This window comes from Scyliorhinus torazame, chromosome 4, assembly GCF_047496885.1.
Source record: "Scyliorhinus torazame isolate Kashiwa2021f chromosome 4, sScyTor2.1, whole genome shotgun sequence".
In the NCBI taxonomy this organism is placed as follows: domain Eukaryota; kingdom Metazoa; phylum Chordata; class Chondrichthyes; order Carcharhiniformes; family Scyliorhinidae; genus Scyliorhinus; species Scyliorhinus torazame.
In genome coordinates this window covers 188,964,534-188,992,283 of record NC_092710.1, presented here as the reverse complement: position 1 = coordinate 188,992,283, position 27,750 = coordinate 188,964,534, and the positions used below count along the sequence as shown (strand labels likewise).

The window sequence follows — 27,750 nt, the reverse complement described above, 5'->3', positions numbered from 1 at the left end:
CCTTGCGGCCTTCCGGGAGGCCTCAGGTTCTGCCTGCGCGACCTGTTCTCCAAATCCTCCACCTTCTCTTGCAGCCTTTTCTGGTGGTCCTTCAACATTCCCATCTCCGCCGCCATTGGCTAGCTGGTCATCATGCTCAGCAACCACCACTTCCATCTTCTGGATCGCCTGGCCCTGGGCTTCCAATCTTTGCTCCACCCGGTCAATCCCCATCTTAATCGGGTCCACGTTAAGACCTGTCTTTGCTTGGCACAGTTCTTCTGGAGAAAGTCCACCAGCTGCTCCGTTGACGATTGGGCTGACAGTCCCAGTCCCTGAGCCTTGGCCATATTTTTCTGTGCTGCAGAGTCCACTCCCTTCTTTAACCAACGATCTCTCCTTTTCAGACCACTTCTGGTGCACAAATCCATACATTGGTGGGGAATCCTACTCCTCTACCTCACCAATCTCCTATTTTGCCGATCAAATCTCCCATAAGTCGGGGCGAAAAGGTCTCAAAGATCCACCACGAGTGGGAGCTACCAAATAAGCGACCACTCAACTCCATGGCCGCCTCCGGAAGTCACCGTATGAAGACAATGCTAAAGATTTATTTCAAAAGTCCTGCATCAAAATATATCTATTCAGTATCCATCATAAAATCAAAAAATGCTGTCTTTATCTAATGACAATATTTAATTAGTCGATTCTTCTAACAGAAACAAAACACCTTCAATATTATTCATGTTAATATGTTTTAGAAAAAGACTGGTTTAACAAGTAAATTACTCTTAATTTAATCTCTTAAAATCAGCCAACACAAAACTACTTGAACAAGGATCAAGTAAAAAAAACTATTTTCCAGTACTGTGTTTAATGTTATTAATTTGAAGGTTTTCAATTCTGTTCCATTCCTAAAGTCAAACATTAATGAAACTGTTAGCTACTCTATAACCCAACCAATAATTGATTTCATTATTTTATATATGGACTTTTAGCAGAATCCAAAGATGCAGCCTGATAACCCTAGTCCCTTTACAACCATTAATTATACAGCCTTTTCAGACTGAACAAAGTGTTGGGTCAAACTAATGCTTTTAAATAATTTTTATGACTAAAATATATGACCAACGAATTATTTCATGCTGAACAAATATTTCATGAATAATCTATTTATTTGGTAATTTTGGAACTGAACATTTCTTTCAGGTTTCATAAAACAGATTTGGTTAGTGCTTTGTTTAGTGACTTTGGGGTCCACATGATGAATCTCAAAGATTAGACTCAAACTTGATGACAGAACTAAGTCATTACAGTGTTAGATTCAAAACACACACATCATTTGCCAATTTTGTCCATAATTTTACGATTTGACGCTGCCACTTTGTGTTCCCATTCCAACTTTGCAATCGCGTTCAATTCTAGCAAGAGTTTAAACGTGAGATCCAAGGAATAGTTCATGGAAGAGGTCCTGCGAAAGCTGCTAACTTTTTGGTCAGCTTCTTGAGTGGACATGAGGCTTTTTGTATTTAAGGAAAGTTCACGTAGGAAACGAGTGGCTTCTTTAGCAAAGATATCTTTCACCATCTGCAGGTAATCTGGTGGTAGCTGAGAACGAATCATCATGTATTTAGGACTTGTTCCAAAGACTGGAATAAGAGGTGTGTCATTTTCTTCATCAGTGGCTGTATTGACATTGGGTTCCCGTTTGTCAAAGATCTTCAAATCTACAGCACGACACACAGTGGGAGGGATGCGAGTGACAAGCAGTAAACAGGCTGCAAGGAAAATGAGGGGAGTTGGCACCATGTTGGATACAAATCTGCAAATAAACATGTGAGAATCTGAGTTATAGCAGAGCCTATTGTGGTGATAATACATTTTCTTAAAATCTAGTTTTACAGGTCACGTTTCACACTGGATACAATTTATTTTTATATTCTACTATAAAGCATTCAAATATATAGTAATATGATGGAATATCTAACAGGCAAATGACATCTAAAATATTAAGAAATTATTTGAATAATTGGTTGGTTTAGGATACTTTTTGATTTGTGCATTTTTGGTTAAGGAAGGACCTGCTTGTATAATTTTTTGCAGCTTACTCATATCTTGTTAGTACTTTGTCACTGTTGACTATATATATATATACTTTTTAAATTTGTTTATGGGATGTGGGTGTCGCTGGTGAGGCCATCATTTATTTCCCATCCCTAATTGCTCTTCAGAAGATGGTGGTGAGCTGCCTTCTTGAAGTGTTGCAATTTTGAGGTGTAGGTACACCCACAGTGCAGTTAGGGCAGGAGTGCCAGGAATTTGCCCCAACAACACTGAAGGAATGGCGATATATTTCCAAGTCAGGGTGGTGAGTGACTTGGAAGGGAACCTCCAGGTGGTGGGGTTCCGAGGTATCTGCTGCTCTTGTCCTTCTAGGCGGTAGTTGTCATGGGTTTGGAAGGTGCTGTCCAAGGAACCTTGGCTGTCACTTGTCGTCGGTGGTGGAGAGTTTGTATGTTTGTGGAAGGCAGAGCAATCGAGTGGGCTGCTTTGTCCTGGATGGTGTTGATCTTCTTGACTCTTGTTGGAGCTGCACTCATCTAGGCAAATGGATTACATTCCTGACTTGTACCTTGTAGATGGTGGACAAGCTTTGGGGGGGGGGTCAGGAGGTGCGTTACTCGCAGTAGGATTAGAAGGAACAAAGAACAAAGAAAAGTACAGCACAGGAACAGGCCCTTCGGCCCTCCAAGCCTGCACTGTAAATGCTGCCCATCTAAACTAAAAACGGCTACACTTCCGGAGTCCGTATCCCACTATTCCCATCCGGTTCATGTATTTAAGCCTTTGACCTGCCCTGGTAGCCATAGTATTAATATGGCTGGTCCAGTTCAGTTTCTGATCAATGGCAACCCCCAAGATGTTGATTGTGGGGGATTCAGCGATGGTAATGCCATTGAATGTCAAGGGGCGATGGTTAGATCCTCTCTTGTAGGAGATGATCATTGCCTAGCACATTGCCACTTGTCATTCCAAGCCTGGATATTGTCCAGGTCTTGCTGCATTTGGACATGGACGGCTTCAGTATCTGAGGAGGCACGAATGGTGCTGAACATTGTGCAGTCATTTGGGAACATCCCCACTTCTTACCTAATGATGGAAGGAAGATCATTAATGAAGCAGCTGAAGATGGTTAAGCCTTGGAATAGCTACCCAAGAAACCCCTGCAGTGATGTCCTGGAGCTGAATGATTATCTTTCAACCACCACAAACATCTTTCTTTTTGCCAGGTATGACTCCGACCAGAGGAGAGTTTTCCCTCTGATTCCCATTGACTCCAGTTTAGCTCGGGCTCCTTGATGCCATACTCGGTCAAATGCTGCCTTGATGTCAAAGGCAGTCACTCTGCCCTCACCTCTGGTATTCAGCTCTTTTCTCCAGATTTGAACCAAGGCTGTAATGAGATCAGGAGCTGAGTGACCCTGGCGGAACCCAAATAAAATGGCCGTGAGCAGGTTACTGCTGAGTAAGTGCCGCTTGATAGCACTGTTGATGACTCCTTCCATCATTTTTCTTTTTTTTAAATGTAAAGTGCCCAATTCTTTTTGTTTCTAATTAAGGGACAAATTTAGCGTGGCCAATTCACCTACACTACACATCTTTGGGTTGTGGAGTGAGACCCGTGCAGACATGGGGAGAATGTGCAAACTCCTCACAGACAGTGACCCGGGGCTGGGAACAAACCTGGATCCTCGGTGCCGTGAGGCAACAGTGCTAACCACTGTGCCACCATGCTGCCCTCCTTCCATCACTTCGCCGATGATGGAGCGTAGACTGATAGGATGGTAATTGGCTGGATTGGATTTCTCCTGTTTCTCGTGTACAGTACACACCTGGGCAATTTTCCACGTAATATAATATTTTATTGTCACAAGTAGGCTTACATTAACACTTCCACCTCCCTCTTCCAGGCAGCAGGGGCATCCCTCTCTCCTCCAGGCAGTCAGGCAACAGCCAAGGAACATTAGCAAGCCCTCAGGCAGTCTTGCAGCAAGAAAGCAGGAGCTCACAGATCAGACACCCTATGTTGGGGGCTGTGAAGTGTTCACTTTACTACGATTGCCAGCGCCGCCACGGTCAGTGGGAGTATGGGTGGTCAGTGGGACAGACGGGCAGGAGCTGCGGTTGCCCTTATTATGGGTACACATGATCCACGGGTGGTATGGCGGACCCATGGACGCTGAGGCACCCACCACACCCCTAGCCCAGGGGTGGCCCTACCCCTCCCCACCGATGGCAGCCCACCCCCGGAGCCTGCCGAGGCCGCCCCACATGGGGGCTCTCCCCACCCCCCCCCCTCCATCCCAAGGACTGGGGCAGCAGTGCCCCCAGGAAACTACCTGGGATTGAAGATGGGTACTCACCTCTTCAGATCCGCACAGCAGTCATTCAGCCAGATTCATGTTTTAAAAAGGTATACTAATCGGCGCCGCATGACAACTTGCTGGGGAGGCGGTTAGATTACAGGAGGACATCAGATAGGGGGTTGTTCCTCTTAATTCTATGGATTGGTGATGATTGGTTCCTCACTATGTCACGGCGGGGTTCGGTTCTCGTCAATGGGAATGGGCCAGACTCCACACAGACAGTGATCCAAGCATGAATCAAACCCGGGTGCCTGGTGCTGTGAAGCAACAGTGCTAACCACTGTGCGAGAGTGCCGCCCAGATTTTGACCTCTCCCACGATCAAATGGCCACGTCATGCTCTCACTCATGCACCACGCGGCCATTAAATCGTGTTTGTTGATGGAGGATTAAGATTTACATAGTGTGAAGTATTTGGATCCAAGTAAGCTTTCTATTGTGCAGAGAACTACAGAAGGCAATTTAGAGTTCAGGGCAAACAAACGAAATAGGAAATTCATGCAAGTTTTTTCTAAATGAACTTAAGAATTGGGAGCAGGAGTAGATCCTTTGGCCTCTTGCACTTGCTCCACCATTTGATAAGATCATGGTTAGATCTGATAATTAAAAAAGAGAATAATAGAATTGTAGAATGGAAGGACTTGATGATAGAACATAGAACATACAGTGCAAAAGAACGTCATTCGGCCCATCGTGTCTGCACCTACTCATTTAAGCTCTTACTTCCACCCTATACCCGTAACCCAATAACCCCTCCTAACCTTTTTTTTGGTCACTAAGGGCAATTTATCATGGCCAATCCACCTTACCTGCACGTCTTTGGACTGTGGGAGGAAATCGGAGCACCCGGAGGAAACCCATGCAGACACGGGGAGAACGTGCAGACTCCGCACAGACAGTGACCCAGCAGGGAATCTAACCTGGGTCCCTGGCGCTGTGAAGCCACAGTGCTAATCACATGTGCTACTGTGCTGCCCACTATGATATTTTATTAGGAAAGGGCGTTTAGGTGTATTAGTTGCAGAATCACACCAGGATGGTAGTTTGGAAGGTTGGGATGATGTAGTGATAACTGTCTCCTGTATAAGATGTCATTGATCTGCATAATGTGGAACAAGGGGGCAAAGACTAAATCTGCCACAAAGACCATTATGTCAGATGTCCGAAATAATGTTTTCAAGCAGAGAATGATCAGCACAGAGGGATTTGGGTGTCCTAGTACATGAATCACAAAAGGCTATCTTCCCGGTAAAACAACTAATCAGGAACGCTACTAGAATGTTTTCATTTATTGTGAGGGGAATTAAGTACAAAGGTAGGGAGGATGTGCTCCAGTTGTGCAGGGCCCTAGTGAGTCCACATCTGGAGTCTTGTGTTCAGTACCAGTCACCTTATTTAGGAAGGAAGCAGTTCAGAGAATGTTTACCAGACTAATACTTGGATTGAGTGGGTTGCCTTATGAGGAAAGGTTGGACAGGTTAGGCTTATAATCCCTGGAGTTTAGAAGAGTAAGAAGCGACTTGATTGAAACATATAAGATCCTGAGGGATATTAACAGTGTGGATGTGGAGAGGATGTTTCCTATTGTGGGAGAATCTAGAACTAGTGGTCATTGTTAAAAATAAGGGGTCACCCATTTAAAATGGAGATGTGGTGAACTTTTTTCACTCAGAGTCGAGAGTCTCTGGAACACTCTTCCTCAGTAGGTGGTGGAAGCAGAATCTTTGAATATTTTTAAGGCAGAGGTGAATAGATTCTTGGTAAACAAGGGGATGATAGGATGTTAGGCGAATGCAGATTTGAGGTCTCAGATCGACCATATTCTTCTCAAATGGCAGAGCAGGCTCGAGGAGCTGAATGGCCACTCCTGCTCCTTGTACGTATGTAACTCTGATAACTATCTTGAAGGTGAAGTAGTGGAACAAAACAGTTCTTTTGAATAGACTTAAAGGGCATGATACATTTTTTCTTTATTCTGGGTGGATGAGCTAAGTTGGACCAATTACTACTATTATCGGTATTCACCTAAAGATCTTGTAACTATTTACAAAGTGAGTTGAAATTCACCCACGGTGTGCAGCTTTGTATCCGAAGGTTCCATTGCAGCATTAAGTGTTGTTAAGATGCATTGAAATTATGGAATTGGCAGGTGTTGATGCACGTCCTTGATGCACAATCAATTGCACACAGACGCAGATTGGGTACAACTGTGGCGTTATTGCAGTCAGATGCGTGGCCTCCTGCTGCAGCTGGCAAAATGGCAGGGCAATGGAGGTCATGCATATTTATACAGTTCTTAGTGGGTGGAGCCAGCCGGCAGGGGCTACCGGCGAACCTGTAGTGCAGGTCCTACCTTACATCTCCTAATACAGTGGTTCACCACATTCACCCCCTGTTAAAAATGAGTCTGGCGGGGGTGATGTGAAACTATATACAAATAGTGTAATTATGTACAGTGTTAAGAAGAAAAAAAGAAAAAGTCCATGTTGACGGTCCGGAGTCCGTCAAAGGGTTCAGCCGGTCCGGTGCTTTGGTGCTTCGTTGGGAGTGGCGTAACGGTGGCGGCGAAGTCGGTGCTGGCGGTGGTGGAGGTGGCACCGATGGCGATGGTGGTGGTGCTGATGCTGGCCAGTCATCGGGGAACTCCGGGAGCGTGCCAAAGTCCTCTTCGTCCTCTTGTTCGGAAAAGGGGAGGGGGGGAGGGGGGCACATGGGTGGGGGAGTGTGTTGGGGTGGAACCTGACGGTGCCAGGTCCCTGAGTGAGACAGTATCTTGGCGGCTGTCGGGGAACTCAACGTAGTCTTATGGAGGGTTGGCGTGGAGCAGGTGAACCCTGTTCACCAAGGGGTCCGCCTTGTGGAGTCAGACGTGCCTACGGAGAAGGACCGGTCCTGGAGCTGCGAGCCAAGTCGGGAGCGACACCCCAGATGTAGACTTCCTGGGGAAGGTAAAAACACGTTCATGGGGTGTGTTATTAGTGGCGGTGCACAATAGTGACCGGATGGAGTGTAGAGCATCAGGGAGGACCTCCTGCCAGCGAGAGGCTGGGAGGTTCCTGGACTGTAGGGCCAGCTGGACGGCCCTCCAAACCGTCCCATTCTCCCGTTCTACTTGCCCGTTTCCCCAGGGGTTGTAGCTGGTCGTCCTGCTGGAGGCTATACCCCTGCTGAGCAGGAACTGACGCAGCTCATCGCTCATGAATGAGGATCCCCTGTCACTGTGGATGTAAGCGGGGAAACCGAACAGAGTGAAGATGGTGTTGAGGGCCTTGATGACGGTGGCAGACGTCATATCGGGGCATGGGATGGCGAAGGGGAATCTGGAGTACTCACCGACCACACTGAGAATGAACGTGTTATGGTCGGTGGAGGGGAGGGGCCCTTTGAAATCCACGCTGAGGCATTCAAAGGGGCGGGAAGCCTTCACCAGGTGCACACGGTCTGGCCGGTAGAAGTGTGGCTTGCACTCCGCACAGACCTGGCAGTCCCTGGTGACTGTCCTTACTTCCTCGACGGAGTAGGGCAAATTGCGAGCTTTGACCAGATGGTACAATCGAGTGACCCCCGGGTGACAAAGGCTGTCGTGTAAAGCCTGGAGTTGGTCCGCTTGTGCGCTGGCACATGTACCTCGGGAGAGGGCATCTGGGGGCTCATTGAGGTTACCGGGGTGATACAAAATCTCGTAATTATAGGTGGAGAGCTCGATTCTCCACCACAAGATTTTATCATTTTTGATCTTGCCCCGCTGTGTGTTGATGCGTGGCCTCCTGCTGCAGCTGGCGAAATGGCAGGGCACTGGAGGTCATGCATATTTATACAGTTCTTAGTGGGTGGAGCCAGCCGGCAGGGGCTACCGGCCAACCTGTAGTGCAGGTCCTACCTTACATCCCCTAATACAGTGGTTCACCACAGTCCTACAGCAGTCTGCAGTATCGACAACCGTTGCGTTTTGGAGATGGCTAGAAATAAATGGGTTTTGGACGCTTGCACAATACCCAGACCACCTTCTAATATTGAGTACAAGATTACATATGATTACCTAGTATGGAGCGCGTGAAGAATACAGCAAGTCAATTTGTATTCCCAGGCAATTGAGGCGGGCACTGAGGTACTTTGGTCCTCTGTCATCAATGATCACCACTCTTAGCTTTTACTCACTTGTATCAATGTTTGCCATATTGTGTCGGCACATGCTTTAAGAAGAGAACTGATAGTCAATGCTCAGTGTGTAGTGTTCTGTGGGTGTACTGAGTCATCTATTTCAATGCAAGTACCATACAATGTGTACGAAGGACACATTTTATATGGGTATTTGTCATGCGAGAGTGCCTTTAAGAACTGGATGTTTAAGCAATGTACCTGTAAGAAAACAGTGATGTCATAGAGTGGGTGGAGCTCAGCTCAGTTCAGCCATTTTGCAGTTTGGTTTTGCAGTTTAAAAAATGCCTGGCTGGTTTTGCTGAGAGCAGTTTAAAAGCAGAAAGCCAGTTTGAGACAGCAACTTGAGAAGTTCTGGTTTGCTGTGATCTGCTTAGGAGGGAGAAAGCCAGGTTTGAGAAAGCAGCGTGGGTGTGTCTGTGGGTTTCCAGAGAGCTGCATGAAGAAAGCAAGGTGCTGGAGCTGAAGTCACCCAAGCTAATATATCTCTGCCATTCTACAGAAAATATATATATCCTTTAACCTGATGTGATACTTTTAAAGATGTTAAGTCTCTTGGAAGTTTGAAGGAACATTTTAAGGAATTATTTACTGTTGCAATATTTTCTGAGTTATCTTTGAAGTAAGGGGTGTTAAGAGATCCAATGTTTATTTAAGATGTTAAGTTGAGTTCATTGAATAAACATTGTTTCGTGTTTAAAAACCCACGTGTCCATAATTGTAATCCCACACCTAGGGAAAAAGCCATGTGCTAGGAAAAGCAACAAATACATTAAAGGGGGAGGTTGGTTGAACCCCATGATACATTTTGGGGTTCTGAAAACGCCTCGCCCATAACAGTATTGAATAAGATTACATTTATTACCAAACTGTCTGAAACGTTTTAATGTAAATATATTGTACAGATTATGGAATATCCAATTATACAATAGCAAAAATTGTTGTGATATGCTGATCTCCACAGATTAATTGCCTTGATGAATACATCTAATTATGTTCTGATATTCCATGACTGTCTTAGATGAGAAATTTGCTTTTGAAAGTAAGAGTGACTTGGCCCATTAAGGCTGTTGTCGACCAATCATTCATTCCTTATCATTGTATTTAGTTGTTTTGAACTTAATTAATGATTTTGTGTACATGAATTTTATTCAGTTGGTTAAAACTACTGGCTCTGGGTAAGGTTTGTGGTCTGACTTCATAAACAAGGTTGCCACTACGATATAATAACAAGGGTGTCTAGTTCTTGGGTGCTTTCTTTATCTATGGGGCAGCCCTGCCCCCCACCCCAAATTGCACTCCCATCTTTCAAATTTATTGCAGAGTCCGCATGACAAAATGGGGTTTGCATTTTTGGTTTGGGGTGATTTTCCACCATAATTCCACACTGCAACGAGGTTCTCAAACATTTTGAAATTGAGAGGAGGCAGATATTTCATCTGCTGCTTCGAACACATGGAAACAAAAGTATTGTACATTAGTTGCTACTCTTTCATTTCCATTTATGAATTTTCATTTCTCACTGTTGCCACGTCGGCTTATTGTACATTCATGTGGGGTTCAGTTCACTTTGCAAAACATTATGATTTTCAGGAAACACAGGAATGTCTGCCTCAGAATGGTTTTCCTCCAGATATTTCAGGAGCAGTTAAGAAAATACAGATAGGCATTGCTGATCGAAGAAGAGGATTCTAATTAACTGTATAATCGATATGGACATTTAACATCTCATCATGGGCCTCTTTGAGACTGCTAGTGAATTAACTCAATTGTCAACTCACCTATAGTGATTGATCCACTAACAAGTGTAGTCACTTTTCGGCACCAAATAAAAAGTATCATTTTTGATTTTCAAAATAATTTTCACTAAAAGTTTTATAAGGGACTCAATGTTATATTAGATATTTGCTAAATTATTAATGTGGATCAGTCCACAAATTCCTGCCCAAACCCAAACCGCCCCAGCACCTCAAATAAGTACACCCACTCCACCCGATCGAAAGCTTTCTCTGTGTCCATCACCATAAACGCTTCCACTTTTCGGCCCTCTGAGGGCATCATAATGACATTCATTAACCTCCGGACATTTGTCGATAGCTGCTGCCTCTTCATAAATCATGTCTGGTTCTCATCTCTCACCCCCGGGCCACTTTGACTATCTGCGTCGTCAGTGCCTTGCCTGCAGCTTCACAGTCAACAGCGAAATCGGGCGGTACGACCCACCCTGCTCTGGGTCCTTGTTTTTAAAAAAATGAGCAATATCGAAGCCTGAAACAACGTGGGGGGTGGGGAGGGGCTCCCCCTCACCATCATCTCATTATACATTTCGACTAACAGACTAACTTCTTATAGATCTTGGCTGGAAACCCATCAGCCCCCGGGCCTTTCCCGCTTGCATTGACCCCATGCAATCCATTACCTCCCTCAGCCCGATTGGGGTCCCCAGCGTCCACCACTCTTGGGCTGCAGAACATCATTCCAAATCTGCTCCATTCTGAGAAACCCCTGTAAACAGAACCATTTATTTTTTTCCCCAACTTTTTATACATGCTACTATATTTCCCCTATTATCTGTAGAAGTACAGACGAAGACCATTCAGCCCATCCCGTATGCACCGACCCTCTGAAAGAGCATGCTATCTCAGCTAACTCCCACCCCCTATCCCCTTAATCCTACCTAACCTGCACATCTTCGGACACTAAGGGCAATTTAGCATGGTCAATCCACCTAACCTGCACACCTTTGGACTCTGGGAAGAAACCCATACAGATACGGGGAGAACGTGCCAACTCTACACAGACAGTCACCCAAGGCTGGAATGGATCCCAGGTCCCTGACGCTGTGAGCAGTGCTAACCACTGTGCCATTGTGCTGCCCTTATGTCCATCAATTTAAAAAAAACAAGTCATCTATCAATCATATTTTGAAAATCCATGTACATTCCATCTACTGTATTTCCTTTATCTAAAAAAAAATAATGTTTGTCAAATATGATTTGTTTTTAACAAATTTGTGCTGACTGTTCTTGATCAAACCGTCATTTCTATACTTATTTTCTATCGCTGCCACAACTAGATTCTTTCTTTCTTCCCTATGTAATTATACCCTCTCAAAGAGAGCATCAGAAATTAGAATAGCTGTTTTTGCCGGTTGCTATACTAGAACAAGCTTTTCTGCAAATCTGAGTATCAATCTGGACTATCTTTAAGTCCCGTGTTTTTCAAACTTTTTTGCCCGCGACCAATTTTTATCAACCAACTATCCTTCGGGTCCCAGGTCAGCTGGCTAACCTTCGCGACCCATGCCGGCTGAACTTTGTGACTTATGCCGCCCCGAACTTCGTGATCCATTTCGCCCGAACTTTGCGACCCACCATTTTCGCTTACCTTTTTACCTGCTTGTTTCTCACGATCTCACTTGGGTTTGTCATTCAATGTTACATTTCTGTGAAGCACTTCAGCTGATGATGTAAGTTCTCGCTGCATCCTTTGAAAAAAATCAATACCTTTGTCCTCGAACTCACCATGCTTGCTCTTCAAAAGTTTTGAGGGTTTTAAACTTTCATTTGCCAGTACCTCCCTGCATATAACACACATTGGCTTTGCATCCTCATGTGCATTGGCACAATTAATAAAGACATACCTCAAGAAATCATCCTAATAGTGATGTTCCCAATTTCAGCTTCTTCTTCATGGGTTGTTTATTTAAGGCCCTGGAGCTTACACCAGCACTGCTTTATTCCTGCCAAGAACACTCCTGAGAAGCTGTCGCCACCAGATTCAGTTGCGAGATCCTGGCGTTTGTGTCTCTGGCCCTCTCTTCCTTATTACAAATTGATCCATCTTCAGTTCTTCACACACTCCTGTTCCTTGATTGCTGGCAGCTACAAAATGGAGGGATGTCTCTAAAGCCCAGATCGCATGAAGTCAGTGTATGTGTCGGGCGTATGACCTGTTCTTTGCCTTCACTTCTGGTGGAAAGATGCTGCCATTTAAAAAAATATATTTGGTCAGGGGATAGCACGCTGATGTCAGGAGTGTGGTGACATGCCTGTGAATAATATTGTATATATTTAGCAATGCGACCTCCAACCAGCTGGTGGCGTTAGACATCAGTCATCTGACATCCGACCCGTGGCAGTTGGTAGTAAGGCCTACAACAGGACAGTCGGACATAAGCCTAGTTCCAGGAGACTCACATAGTAACTTAGTTGGTATAGTATTCTGGTTGTTATCTTGCCACGTGTTAATCATTGTAGTTAAAATGTGTGCATCATTGCAATGGCAAGGTCACAGGATACAACATGGTACCAGGTGTATTGAACGTTTAAAAGTAACAGCAGAAATAACAAAGTGAAGAACAAAAAAGAGAAGATTCTTCCACCGACCTGATGAAATACGGCCATTGGTGACTGAACACAACAAACGATGGTGAAGTTCGAGATGGAAGGTTTAAAGGCACCCCGCCAGCTTCAAGTCTTGGGTAACGTAGACGAAAACTGCCACGTTTTCCAAGAGTAGTTTAAACCCTATGTCTCAGCCCTTGGCCTGCAGGCACAGCCTGACGAAAGGTGCATTGCATTTCTGCTCATGACAAGCAATCAAAATCTGCAATACCTTCTCCTTTGAGAGCGAAGAGGAAAGCAGCAGATACGATGATAAAGCACTTCGATCGGCATTGCTCTCCGAAAAAAAATAAAACATTTGAAGATACATTTTTCGTATGTGTACCCAGAAACCAGGCGAATCTTTCGACGGTTTTGTAGCTGACCTGAAGCTGAAGGCCCAGTCCTGCAATTTCAGCAATCTAAAGTTATTGACGATCCGTGACCAAATAGTGTTTGGGATATTAAATGATAAGCTCCCTGAGAGATTGTTACGGGAAGAAGACATGAAATTGGAAAATGCGATTAAGATCTGCCATGCGAGTGAGCTGGCTGCACAGCAGATCAGTTCACTCAGCACAAAACATTTTGGTGCCAACATGGAAAAGACGGCAGTGCCATGAGCACTGTGACGCAGATTAATAAGAAACATGGTGTCAGTGCAGGCGGCATTTTGAGCAGCTGACCAGAGCTGCCATTTTATGCCAGAAATGTGGCAATCGACATGACCCAAGGCAATGTCGAGCTTATGGAAAGGTATGCTCCTGTGTGGCTGTACAAATCATTTTGCAAAATAATGTTTTTCGCATCCTACAGTGGACCAAACAGGGTCAGTCAATGCAATCGTTGAGATGCCAATTGAAGAATTATTTTTCGTTGATCTGATTTCAACCAAGGACACCGTGTATAAAAGAGGAAGAAGTACTCATGACTATTGGGGATAACTGTGGTGATCCAGCTATTACCATCAAAAACAGATGCATAATTCCAGTGATGCTGAATGACACACTGACAAAATGCAAGCTCGACAGGGGAACGAGGGCAAACCTCCTCACAGGCTGCGAGTTCAACCAAGACTGCTGATAGACTACAGTGTGAATGAGATTGAGAAGCTTGGGGAATGTGAACTCGAAGCATGGGTACGCAACAGAAATCACATTGTACCATTTTCAATTGTGGACACAAAATGTGAGTCCAGCATAAGGGCGGATGCATGTGAGGCCCTGAACCTAGTTAAGCGGCTGTACGTCTAAGTCAGTGAGGCGACACAAGAACACTCATTCTCGCAACTAGATACAGTGGCACAATTATGCGATGAGAGACAAGCGCTAGTGAAAGTGGAGGAATATCAGCCAGAGACAGAGATAGAGGATCCAAAGGACACCTCAGAGTTCTGGTGAGGGGTCTTCGGAAATGAGGATATGTTCAGTGGCACGATACAAGAGCACGATGAGCCCATCTTGCAGCATCTACAAGGTGTCACCGTAAGTTTCTCAGACCTGGGACAGCCAATAAGCTTCACTCTGGAGTTCAAGTTTGAATCGAATGAATACTTCACGAATGAGGTGCTCGGAAAAACATACCAGATGGAGTCACGGCCTGATGGGGCAGGCTTCTTCATATCTCCAACCACTGGTGCACCGGCTGCCACATCAACTGAAAGAAAGGAAAAAATGTCACACTGAGATCCATTAAAATGAAGTTGTCGCATAAGGGTTGACCCACTCGTAAAGCAGCTACGAAAACTGTACTACATTATACTTTTTTTCAACTTCTTCACTCCTGCTGAGGTTCCAGAGCATGGAGTGTTAGATGGAAACTCTGCAGCAAGACAAGATGCTGATTCGAAAATACATCAATTCCTGTATGAACAAATCATTCTGGAGGACTTCCGGTTGCGACGATGACCAGCTAAGCCGCATGTTTCGGCGGCTCCAGCTCCAACGGACCTTCGGGCTCTTTTAAGAGCCCCAACGGGAAATTTTCGTGCGACGGAACCCGGTGTGGGGTGAGTGAATAGGGAGTCCCCCCCCAACGAAAGAGGAAAATGTCGTCGGCGGCGGCTGCAGCGCGAGGAATCCTCGACGATAGGGACAGAAAGGGAGAAGACACAAGATGGCGGCGGAGAAAGCCCAGGCGACATGGGGGCCCGAGCAAGACGAATTCTTGAGACGGTGTGTGGAGCTACTAAAGAGGGAGGTGCTGACCCCGATGCTACAGGCAATTGAGGGGCTCAAGGAGGCACAAAGGACCCAGGAGACAGAGCTCCGCGTAGTGGAGCAGAAGGTGACGGATAATGAGGACGAGATCCTGGGCCTGGCAGTCAAAACACAGACGCACGAGGCGCTCCACAAAAAGTGCATTGAAAGCATTGAGGCCCTAGAAAACAGAGCGCGAAGGAAGAACCTTTGGATACTGGGTCTCCCTGAGGGAGTGGAAGGAGCGGATTGTGGAGCTTATGTAAGCACGATGCTAAGCTCGTTGATGGGAGCTGAGGCCCCTGCGGGCCCCTTGGAGGTGGAGAGGGCACATCGGATCCCAGCGAGAAGACCAAAAGCGGGAGAACCACCTAGGGCGACAATCGTGCGATTTCACCGCCTTAAAGATAGAGAAGAGGTCCTGAGATGGGCTAAAAAAGTACGGAGTAGCAGATGGGAGAATGCAGTGGTACGGGTGTACCAGGATTGGAGTGTGGAGGTGGCGAGTAGGAGGGCGAGTTTTAACCGAGCCAAGGATGTGTTACACAAAAAGGTGAAGTTCGGGATGCTGCAGCCGGCACGACTATGGGTCACGTACCAGGAGAGACATCACTATTTCGATACGGCGGAAGAAACATGGACCTTTATTAAAGAGGAGAAATTGGATCGGAACTGAGGGACTGATACTGTAGGGAATGTTATTGTCGATGTAAATAGAGAAGTAAATTGGGATGGGGGGAGACACTAAGAAATGTGGGCGCCGGTGAGGGGGGAAAGAAGGGACATAGGCGGAGAATGAGGAAGGGGAGGGGGAGGGGAAAGGGAGCTGCGCCACAAGAGGCGGGTCAGATAAAGGGATGTTCCCGCGCCAGAAAGATAACGGCGGGAAGACAGGCGCAAGGCGGATGGGAGTTCCCCACACGGGGGGGGTCAAGGAGTGAGCAGGAGTAGCCGGGGTCAGTTGAAGTCAGCTGACTTGCGGAAGTAATATGGGGGAGCAATCACGCTAGAAGGGGATCTAGCGGGGGGGGGGGGGATAACTGGGTTGCTGCTGCGGAAATCAAAGAGGAAATGGCTAAAGAGTGGGTGGACGGGGATGGAATGCGACGCCTGGGGAGCGAGTGGGAGGGAGCGCGGAGGCGGGATACGGGACTGGCCTAGAGAAGGTGATGGCTAGTTGACACGGGAAGGGGGCAGGTAGCCCCCTAGTGAGGCTGATCACGTGGAACGTGAGAGGCCTGAATGGACCAATTAAAAGGGCCTGAGTGCTCGCGCACTTGAAAGGACTAAGGGCAGACGTGGCTATGCTCCAGGAGACGCACCTGAAGGTGGCGGACCAAGTTAGGTTAAGGAAAGGATGGGTGGGACAGGTGTTCCACTCAGGACTAGATGCAAAGAATAGAGGGGTGGCCATATTGGTGGGGAAACGGGTAGCATTTGAAGCAAGGAGCATCGTAGCAGATAGCGGAGGTAGATATGTAATGGTGAGTGGCAGGCTGGAGGGAATGGAGGTCGTGTTGGTTAATGTATATGCCCCGAATTGGGACGATGCGGGATTTATGAGACGGATGTTGGGTCATATACCGGACCTGGAGGTAGGAAACTTGATATTGGGAGGGGACTTCAACACCGTGCTGGACCCAGGGTTAGATAGATCCAGATCGAAGACCGGAAGAAGGCCGGCAGCGGCCAAGGTGCTCAAGAGGTTTATGGACCAAATGGGGGGAGTGGATCCATGGCGATTTCTTAGACCGAGGGCCAGGGAGTTCTCCTTCTTCTCCCATGTCCATAAAGTGTACTCCCGGATAGATTTTTTTGTTCTGGGAATGTCGTTGATCTCAAGGGTGGAAGAAGCTGAGTATTCAGCCATAGTGGTTTCGGACCATGCCCCACACTGGGTGGACCTGGGACTAGGAGAGGAAAGGGAGCAGCGAGCACTCTGGCGATTAGATGTGGGATTGATGGCGGATGAGGGAGTGTGTGGAAGAGTGCGGGGATGTATTGAGAGGTACCTGGAGGCCAATGACGACGGGGAGGTCCGAGTGGGAGTGGTATGGGAAGCACTAAAAGCGGTGGTCAGAGGAGAGCTGATCTCCATTAGGGCCCACAAAGGGAAAACAGAGGCCAAGGAAAGGGAAAGATTACTGGGGGAGATTTTAAGGGTGGACAGGGAATTTGCGGAGACCCCGGAGGAGGGACTGTACAGGGAGAGAAGACGACTCCAGACGGAGTTCGACCTTTTGACTACCAGAAGGGCGGAGGTGCTGTGGAGGAAGGCACAGGGGAGGAGGTATGAATATGGGGAAAAGGCTAGTCGCCTGCTGGCCCATCAGCTGCGAAAGAGGACAGCGGCGAGGGAGATAGGGGGAATTAGAGACGAAAAGGGAGCTACGGTGCGGAGAGCAGGGAAGATAAACGAGGTGTTCAAGACCTTTTATGAAGGACTGTACAGGTCCCAACCCCCGGAGGGAGAGGAGGGGATGCAGCAGTTCCTGGATCAATTGAGGTTCCCGAGGGTGGAGGAGCAGGAGGTGGAAGGCCTGGGGGCACCGATTGGGGTGGACGAGGTTATTAAGGGGCTGGGGAATATGCAAGCAGGGAAGGCTCCGGGACCAGACGGGTTCCTGGGGGAATTTTATAGAAAATACGTGGACTTGTTGGCCCCGCTGTTGGTGAGGACGTTCAATGAGGCCAGGGAAGGAGGGACTTTACCCCCGACAATGTCGGAGGCGACGATATCGCTAATTCTGAAGCGGGATAAAGATCCGTTGCAGTGCGGGTCCTATAGACCTATTTCATTATTGAATGTGGACGACAAATTGCTGGCAAAGGTACTGGCATTGAGGATAGAGGACTGTGTCCCGGGGGTGGTGCACGAAGACCAGACAGGGTTCGTAAAGGGGAGACAACTGAATGTCAACGTGCAACGACTATTAGGGGTGATAATGATGCCCCCAGTGGAGGGGGAGGCAGAGATAGTGGCGGCAATGGATGCAGAGAAGGCATTTGATAGGGTGGAGTGGGAGTACTTATGGGAGGTGTTAAGGAGGTTTGGGTTCGGGAACGGGTTTATTAGCTGGGTCAAACTCCTTTATGGGGCCCCAACGGCAAGTGTAGTCACGGGTCGGCAAAGATCGGAGTATTTCTAACTATATAGGGGAACAAGACAGGGATGCCTGCTATCTCCATTGTTGTTCGCGTTGGCAATTGAACCTCTGGCCATGGCGTTGAGAGACTCCAGGAAATGGAGAGGGGTGATTAGAGGGGGAGAAGAACACCGAGTGTCGCTATACGCGGATGACCTACTGTTGTATGTGACGGACCCAGTGGGGGGGATGACAGAGGTCATGCAGATATTGAGGGAGTTCAGAGATTTCTCGGGATATAGGCTTAACATGGGGAAGAGTGAACTATTCGTGATACACCCTGGGGACCAGAGTAGAGAGATAGAAGGCCTGCCTCTAAGGAAAGTGGAAAGAAACTTCCGATACCTGGGGATTCAGATCGCTAGGAGCTGAGGAACCTTACACAGACTTAACCTGACACGATTGGTAGAACAAATGGAGGAGGACTTCAAGAGGTGGGACATGCAGCCTCTGTCGTTGGCGGGCAGAGTGCAGGCAATTAAGATGATGGTCCTCCCGAGGTTCTTATTTGTATTTCAATGTCTCCCTATACTAATCACTAAGACCTTTTTTTAAAAAATAGACAGGAGCATCACGAGCTTCGTGTGGGCAGGGAAAGTCCCGAGGGTAAGGAGGGGGTTCCTACAACGTAGCAGAGACAGAGGAGGATTGGCGCTACCGAATTTGGGCGACTACTATTGGGCCGCCAATGTGGCGATGATTCGTAAATGGATGATGGAGGGAGAGGGAGCGGCGTGGAAAAGATTGGAGAGAAAGTCCTGTAAAGGGACGAGCCTAGAGGCGCTGGTGACGGCGCCGCTACCGCTCTCACCCAAAAAGTTTACCACAAACCCAGTGGTGGCGGCAACATTGAATATTTGGGGACAATGGAGGCGACAGAGAGGTGCGCGGGGAGCCCTGGTGGGGTCCCCAATCAGGAACAACCACAGGTTTGCCCCAGGAAAGATGGATGGAGGATTTCAGAGCTGGCACCAGTTGGGAATTAGGAGGGTGGGAGATTTATTTATAGATGGGACGTTTGCGAGCTTGGGAGCATTGGAGGAAAAGTATAAGTTGCCCCGGGGAAACTTCCTTAGATATATGCAGGTGAGGGCGTTCACAAGACAACAGGTGAGGGAATTTCCGCTGCTCCCGGCACAGGGGATTCAGGACAGAGTGCTTTCGGGGGTGTGGGTCGGGGAGGGCAAGGTGTCAGAGATATACCGAGAGATGAGGGAAGAGGGGGAGGAGCTGGTGGGCGAATTAAAAGGAAAGTGGGAAGAAGAGCTAGGGGAGGAGATAGAGGAGGGTATGTGGGCTGATGCCCTAAGCAGGGTAAATTCCTCTTCCTCGTGCGCCAGGCTTAGCCTGATTCAATTCAAGGTGCTACATAGAGCACACATGACGGGAGAAAGATTGAGCAGGTTCTTTGGAGTGGAGGACAAGTGTGGGAGGTGCGGCGGAAGCCCGGCAAACCACGCACATATGTTTTGGTCGTGCCCGGCACTGGAGGGGTATTGGAAGGGAGTGACGGGAGTGATTTCGAAGGTGGTGAAGGTCCGGGTCAAACCAGGCTGGGGGCTAGCTTTATTTGGAGTTGCAGATGAGCCGGGAGTACAGGAGGCGAAAGAGGCCAACGTTGTGGCCTTTGCGTCCCTAGTAGCCCGGCGTAGGATTTTACTCATGTGGAAGGAAGCGAAACCCCCCGGACTGGAGGCCTGGATAAACGATATGGCGGGGTTCATAAAACTGGAGCAGATGAAGTTTGCGCTGAGAGGATCGGCTCAAGGGTTCACCAGGCGGTGGCAGCCATTCCTCGAATACCTAGGGAACGTTAGAGGGAAGATAGGTGACCAGCAGCAGCAACCCAGGGGGGAGGGGGGGGGGTGGAAAGTTTTAGTTTATGTTAAATGATTAGTTTACCATGTTGATTAGCCATTTGTTCACTGTTAAATTTTCTTTTTTGTTATGTTTGATGTGTAAGGGGAAAAAATTGTGATCGAAAAATTTTCAATAAAATATATTTTTTTTAAAAAAGAACAAATCATTCTGTGAACCGTGTTATACTTCGCGGAAGAAGGTGACGATGAGTATGATGAGATTGACTCCGATGATGAGTACTACGATGATATTTACGAAAACAATGAGTACGATGAAGAAGATAAAGGCTCGGCGGGTGAGCAAATCAGGGCGACTATGAAACGACAGTAAGGTTGTTTCACAGGAGTGACGGTAAGCTAGATGAGGAAGCCCGTGAAGCACTCCAGTGGTTTGGCAGGGACTGACGAGGTGGTCACCATCATGCGCAGGGCACCGAGAAGTGAGCAAGCTCTGAGATAGCGCACGCAGAGATGGAAAGTGAGATTGGAGTAGCACACACGTTGGAGAAAAATGATTCAGCTGCGAACAAACTAATAATGGAAGATATAATACCCATTCTGAAACTGGCTCCAGCGGCATATGGTGAATCATCCCAGGGCTATGAAATGGTTCCGGTAGTGGACACCCCAGTACTAGAGGCCACTCCAGAGGAGTTAGAGGAGCAGATGGCTATATCGGTATGTTGTTCTACGATGACTGATACGTACATAATATCACAAGGAGAGGATGAGCCACTATTTGGTTCTTCAGGAAAAGATGACTTATGCATTGTAATTTTGAGTAATGAGGAGCCATCATTTGGGGCTCAAACACAGGATGTAAGGACAGCACCCAACGTTGGGAATGTGATCCAACTCAAACACGAGAGTGCGGGGCTCTGCAGCCAGCCATTCAAGGTACAGACTTGACCACAACCGCACTGGCCCTCAGAAGCAGGGCAACATGAGATGTCTCAACAGACGATCCACAAGCTACTGCTCCCATGGTGCAGGCCAGCGGCAAGATGGGTGCGACCAAACTCAAGTGAAAAAAGAGGAGCAGTTACAAAATCAGTCACAAAATTGTTCTCAAATCAAAAAAGAGGAGAAGGAGAGTGGGGGACACCGTGAGTCCCACTGATGACACGAAGCAAGGAGACAATGACAATGTGGCCGACAGGCCAGAGAATACACAACGACGTAATAGCAAAAAACATCTTGCAAAGACACGAAAAAAGCTGGTGACGCAGGCATGACCAGCAAGGATGCCGGACTTCAGGAAGCATTGCATCAAAAGGATAAGGCACAAAAGACCGGTACAGAAACCAGTCTTCCAGAAAGCTGACAAGAGCCCAGATGATCAGCGGGGTGACCATGTTGGAGATGCACAATCAACTGTGCACAAGGGACATGTTTAGGAGGCATATCATGTGAATGTAAGCACAGTTAAATCTGTATATACATGCCGCATGTGTTAAGTCATGTGTTGTATATAAATGTTGACATCTCCAAAGGAAGGGGGGTGTGGCGATATGCCTGTGAATAATATTGTATATAGTTGGCAATGCAATTTCCAACCAGCTGGTGGCATCAGGCATCGGTCATGTGACATCCGACTCATGGCAGTTGGTAGTAAGGCATACATCAGGAAAGTCGGACATCAGCGTTGTTTCCACGCGTTAATCAATAAATCATCATGGTAGTTAAGTCACCAGCAGTTCTGTCTGCATCATTGCAATGACAGGGTCATAGGACACACAAGGAGGAGACAGTACTGGAACAGTGCGCTGATGTCAGGAGGTGGCTGGGCCTGCACACTGCCGAATCCACCTGAGGGGGCATGTATGCGGACAGCCATCTATTTTTTTTTTTTAAACAGCGCATGGAGTCCCATAAGTTTTATTTGTAAAGACTGAAAACATAATCAACCATTATAGTGACATGATTATAGAGACAGATTAACTTACTTACCTTGCAGGTCAGCTGTTGAGTTCGGGAGTGAGAGCTGGGACCTTAGAATCAGCGCGGGAATTTTGAAAAAGCGCGGGGGTTGCGAGGCAGAGGGGACCATTTAAAAGGTCGCTGTCTGTGGTGAGGTGAGTACAGATTAACTTACTTACCTTGCAGGTCAGCTGTTGAGTTCGGGAGTGAGAGCTGGGACCTTAGAATCAGCGCGGGAATTTTGAAAAAGCGCGGGGGCTGCGAGGCAGAGGGGACCATTTAAAAGGTCGCTGTCTGTGGTGAGGTGAGTACAGATTAACTTACTTACCTTGCAGGTCAGCTGTTGAGTTCGGGAGTGAGAGCTGGGACCTTAGAATCAGCGCGGGAATTTTGAAAAAGCGCGGGGGCTGCGAGGCAGAGGGGACCATTTAAAAGGTCGCTGTCTGTGGTGAGGTGAGTACAGATTAACTTACTTACCTTGCAGGTCAGCTGTTGAGTTCGGGAGTGAGAGCTGGGACCTTAGAATCAGCGCGGGAATTTTGAAAAAGCGCGGGGGCTGCGAGGCAGAGGGGACCATTTAAAAGGTCGCTGTCTGTGGTGAGGTGAGTACAGGTTAACTTACTTACCTTGCAGGTCAGCTGTTGAGTTCGGGAGTGAGAGCTGGGACCTTAGAATCAGCGCGGGAATTTTGAAAAAGCGCTGATTAACAACTTGCTTACCTTGCAGGCCAAGTCGAATTCAGCAGGAGCGGAGCAGGCTAGTCCATTTCAGTGGGGGCAGTGCGGAAGTGATTTCCTGAGGTAAGTTTCTCCTTTAAGTAAATTTAAAAAAAAAAAATTCTAGTGTTTAAGGTGGGAACAGGAAGTCGACCCGCGGACTTCTGGGAAGACCCTCACCAATAAATTCTGGTGGAGAGGAAACCCGAGACACTACACGTGTAGTGTCTCCCACCCGCCCTCCTCCTCTAACCTAATAATAAAACCCTTTGGTGTGAGGTAAGTACCATATTTTATTATTGTTATTAATAATTTTTTTTTAATATATAAAATTTTTTAATTTAGTTGTTAGCCAGATCTTGGTAGAAAGTTAGAGGAATGGCAGGGAAGGGAGTGCAATGTTCCTCCTGCAGGATGTTTGAGGTGAGGGATGCCGTTAGTGTCCCTGCAGATTTTACCTGCAGGAAGTGCTGTCATCTCCAGCTCCTCCAAGACCGAGTTAGGGAACTGGAGCTGGAGTTGGAAGAACTTCGGATCATTCGGGAGGCAGAGGGGGTCATAGATAGCAGCTTCAGGGAATTAGTTACACCAAAGATTGGAGATAGATGGGTAACTGTAAGAGGGACGGGGAAAAAACAGTCAGTGCAGGGATCCCCTGCGGTCGTTCCCCTGAGAAACAAGTATACCGCTTTGGATACTTGTGGGGGGGGACGACTTACCAGGGGTAAGCCATGGGGTACAGACCTCTGGCACAGAGTCTGTCCCTGTTGCTCAGAAGGGAAGGGGGGAGAGGAGCAGAGCATTAGTAATTGGGGACTCTATTGTCAGGGGCACAGATAGGAGATTTTGTGGGAGCGTGAGAGACTCACGTTTGGTATGTTGCCTCCCAGGTGCAAGGGTACGTGATGTCTCGGATCGTGTTTTCCGGGTCCTTAAGGGGGAGGGTTAGCAGCCCCAAGTCGTGGTCCACATTGGCACTAACGACATAGGTAGGAAAGGGGATAAGGATGTCAGGCAGGCTTTCAGGGAGCTAGGATGGAAGCTCAGAACTAGAACAAACAGAGTTGTTATCTCTGGGTTGTTGCCCGTGCCACGTGATAGTGAGATGGGGAATAGGGAGAGAGAGCAATTAAACATGTGGCTACAGGGATGGTGCAGGCGGGAGGGATTCAGATTTCTGGATAACTGGGGCGCTTTCTGGGGAAGGTGGGACCTCTACAGACAGGATGATCTACATCTGAACCTGCGGGGCACAAATATCCTGGGGGGGAGATTTGTTAGTGCTCTTTGGGGGAGTTTAAACTAATGCAGCAGGGGCATGGGAACCTGGATTGTAGTTTTAGGGTAAGGGAGAATGAGAGTATAGAGGTCAGGAGCTCAGATTTGACGTCGCAGGAGGGGGCCAGTGTTCAGGTAGGTGGTTTGAAGTGTGTCTACTTCAATGCCAGGAGTATACGAAATAAGGTAGGGGAACTGGCAGCATGGGTTGGTACCTGGGACTTCGATGTTGTGGCCATTTCGGAGACGTGGATAGAGCAGGGACAGGAATGGATGTTGCAGGTTCCGGGGTTTAGGTGTTTTAGTAAGCTCAGAGAAGGAGGCAAAAGAGGGGGAGGTGTGGCTCTGCTAGTCAAGAGCAGTATTACGGTGGCGGAGAGGATGCTAGATGGGGACTCATCTTCCGAGGTAGTATGGGCTGAGGTTAGAAACAGGAAAGGAGAGGTCACCCTGTTGGGAGTTTTCTATAGGCCTCCAAATAGTTCTAGGGATGTAGAGGAAAGGATGGCGAGGATGATCCTGGATAAGAGCGAAAGTAATAGGGTAGTTATTATGGGAGACTTTAACTTTCCAAGTATTGACTGGAAAAGATATAGTTCGAGTACATTAGATGGGTCGTTTTTTGTTCAGTGTGTGCAGGAGGGTTTCCTGACACAGTTTGTTGACAGGCCAACAAGAGGCGAGGCCACATTGGATTTGGTTTTGGGTAATGAACCAGGCCAGGTGTTGGATTTGAAGGTAGGTGAGCACTTTGGGGACAGTGACCACAATTCGGTGACGTTTACGTTAATGATGGAAAGGGATAAGTATACACCGCAGGGCAAGAGTTATAGCTGGGGGAAGGGAAATTATGATGCCATTAGACGTGACTTGGGGGGGATAAGGTGGAGAAGTAGGCTGCAAGTTTTGGACACACTGGATAAGTGGAGCTTGTTCAAGGATCAGCTACTGCGTGTTCTTGATAAGTATGTACCGGTCAGGCAGGGAGGAAGGTGCCGAGCGAGGGAACCGCGGTTTACCAAAGAAGTGGAATCTCTTGTTAAGAGGAAGAAGGAGGCCTATGTGAAGATGAGGTGTGAAGTTTCAGTTGGGGCGATGGATAGTTACAAGGTAGCGAGGAAGGATCTAAAGAGAGAGCTAAGACGAGCAAGGAGGGGACATGAGAAGTATTTGGCAGGAAGGATCAAGGAAAACCCAAAAGCTTTCTATAGGTATGTCAGGAATAAGCGAATGACTAGGGAAAGAGTAGGACCAGTCAAGGACAGGGATGGGAAATTGTGTGTAGAGTCTGAAGAGATAGGCGAGATACTAAATGAATATTTTTCGTCAGTATTCACTCAGGAAAAAGATAATGTTGTGGAGGAGAATGCTGAGCTCCAGGTAAATAGATTAGATGGCATTGAGGTAAGTAGGGAAGAGGTGTTGGCAATTCTGGACAGGCTGAAAATAGATAAGTCCCCGGGACCTGATGGGATTTATCCTAGGATTCTCTGGGAGGCCAGGGAAGAGATTGCTGGACCATTGGCTTTGATTTTTATGTCATCATTGGCTACAGGAATAGTGCCCGAGGACTGGAGGATAGCAAATGTGGTCCCTTTGTTCAAAAAGGGGAGCAGAGACAACCCCGGCAACTATAGACCGGTGAGCCTCACGTCTGTAGTGGGTAAAGTCTTGGAGGGGATTATAAGAGACAAGATTTATAATCATCTAGATAGGAATAATATGATCAGGGATAGTCAGCATGGCTTTGTGAAGGGTAGGTCATGCCTCACAAACCTTATCGAGTTCTTTGAGAAGGTGACTGAACAGGTAGACGAGGGTAGAGCAGTTGATGTGGTGTATATGGATTTCAGCAAAGCGTTTGATAAGGTTCCCCACGGTAGGCTATTGCAGAAAATACGGAGGCTGGGGATTGAGGGTGATTTAGAGATGTGGATCAGAAATTGGCTAGCTGAAAGAAGACAGAGGGTGGTGGTTGATGGGAAATGTTCAGAATGGAGTTCTGTCACAAGTGGAGTACCACAAGGATCTGTTCTGGGGCCGTTGCTGTTTGTCATTTTTATCAACGACCTAGAGGAAGGCGCAGAAGGGTGGGTGAGTAAATTTGCAGACGATACTAAAGTCGGTGGTGTTGTCGATAGTGTGGAAGGAAGTAGCAGGTTACAGAGGGATATAGATAAGCTGCAGTGCTGGGCTGAGAGGTGGCAAATGGAGTTTAATGTAGAGAAGTGTGAGGTGATTCACTTTGGAAGGAAAAACAGGAATGTGGAATATTTGGCTAATGGAAAAGTTCTTGAAAGTGTGGATGAGCAGAGGGATCTAGGTGTCCATGTACATAGATCCCTGAAAGTTGCCATCCAGGTTGATAGGGTGGTGAAGAAGGCCTATGGAGTGTTGGCCTTTATTGGTAGAGGGATTGAGTTCCGGAGTCAGGAGGTCATGTTGCAGCTGTACAGAACTCTGGTACGGCCGAATTTGGAGTATTGCGTACAGTTCTGGTCACCGCATTATAGGAAGGACGTGGAGGCTTTGGAACGGGTGCAGAGGAGATTTACCAGGATGTTGCCTGGTATGGAGGGAAAATCTTATGAGGAAAGGCTGATGGACTTGAGGTTGTTTTCGTTAGAGAGAAGAAGGTTAAGAGGAGACTTAATAGAGGCATACAAAATGATCAGAGGGTTAGATAGGGTGGACAGTGAGAGCCTTCTCCCGCGGATGGAAATGGCTAGCACGAGGGGACATAGCCTTAAACTGAGGGGTAATAGATATAGGACAGAGGTCAGGGGTAGGTTCTTTACGCAAAGAGTAGTGAGGCCGTGGAATGCCCTACCTGCTACAGTAGTGAACTCTAACAACATCATACGAATAACATCACCAAAAATAACCGCCAGGGGGTCATTTTACTAACTGCCTATGATACACATACATTTGGGGTGATAAGAAGCCTTACAGACCCAGCCACACCTGATACAAAAGTGTTTGATGAGCTTGTGACTTTGGTGGGATGACATTTTAATCCAATCTCGTCGGTGATAGTCCAACGTCACCGGCTTAACACCGCAGAGAGGACTCTGGGGAATCCATTACCGAGTTCTTATCCAGGCTAAGCAGGATTGCGGAATACTGTGAATATGTCACCACTTTGTCAGAGATGTTATGTGGCCGGTTGACTTGTGGCATCAACATTGAGGGCATTTAAAAGTTTATTGGATAAACATATGGATGATAATGGTATAGTGTAGGTTAGATGGCTTTTGTTTCGGTGCAACATCGTGGGCCGAAGGGCCTGTACTGCGCTGTATTGTTCTATGTTCTATGATTGCAGAGGTTTCAAACATTCACACTATTTCACATACTGGACCTTAAAATTCCACTTGCCCTGCCCCAAAGGAGAACCACACGTCATTTATTTTCTGTGATTGCTGTTGGTGCCTTCTTCTTGGATCTCAGTTTGAAGAACAAGCAAATTGCTGCAATCCCTGTATATGTAGCTATCACATAATTCCTCCTCCCCGTGATGGTGTAGACATTGAAGTCCTTGTGGAAGCCAGTGAACTGGTGCTGACTGCCAGCATTGTGACCCGCCATTCCCACCCCTCACACAAACTTCACTCGGCCGCTCTCCATGTCCTTCACAGGCCCCGAGCTCCCACCACCGGAAGTACCGACCCGACTCCTCCTATTG

At 47.3% G+C, this 27,750-nt stretch overlaps 1 protein-coding gene across 8 annotated transcripts; it reads right to left on the bottom strand.

Annotated features, from left to right (window-relative positions):
- Window positions 1-656: 656 nt before the first annotated feature.
- On the bottom strand, window positions 657-27,697 carry LOC140411682 (ATP synthase membrane subunit K, mitochondrial-like). Of its 8 annotated transcripts, none has more exons than XM_072500698.1 (3): window positions 22,791-22,883; window positions 14,532-14,604; window positions 657-1,801 (listed from the first exon to the last, which is right to left on the bottom strand). In XM_072500698.1, the coding sequence occupies exon 3, from the start codon at window positions 1,786-1,788 to the stop codon at window positions 1,318-1,320; it is 471 nt and encodes a 156-aa protein (XP_072356799.1). In that variant the 5' UTR covers window positions 1,789-1,801; window positions 14,532-14,604; window positions 22,791-22,883; the 3' UTR covers window positions 657-1,317. The 8 variants fall into 8 exon arrangements, 7 of the variants coding, with proteins under 7 accessions (XP_072356799.1, XP_072356796.1, XP_072356797.1 ...); XR_011940951.1 differs by lacking the exon at window positions 657-1,801 and adding an exon at window positions 27,422-27,697 and having other exon boundaries at window positions 14,531-14,604; window positions 22,791-22,882; XM_072500695.1 differs by lacking the exons at window positions 14,532-14,604; window positions 22,791-22,883 and adding an exon at window positions 27,444-27,576.
- Between the last annotated feature and the right edge of the window lie 53 nt (window positions 27,698-27,750).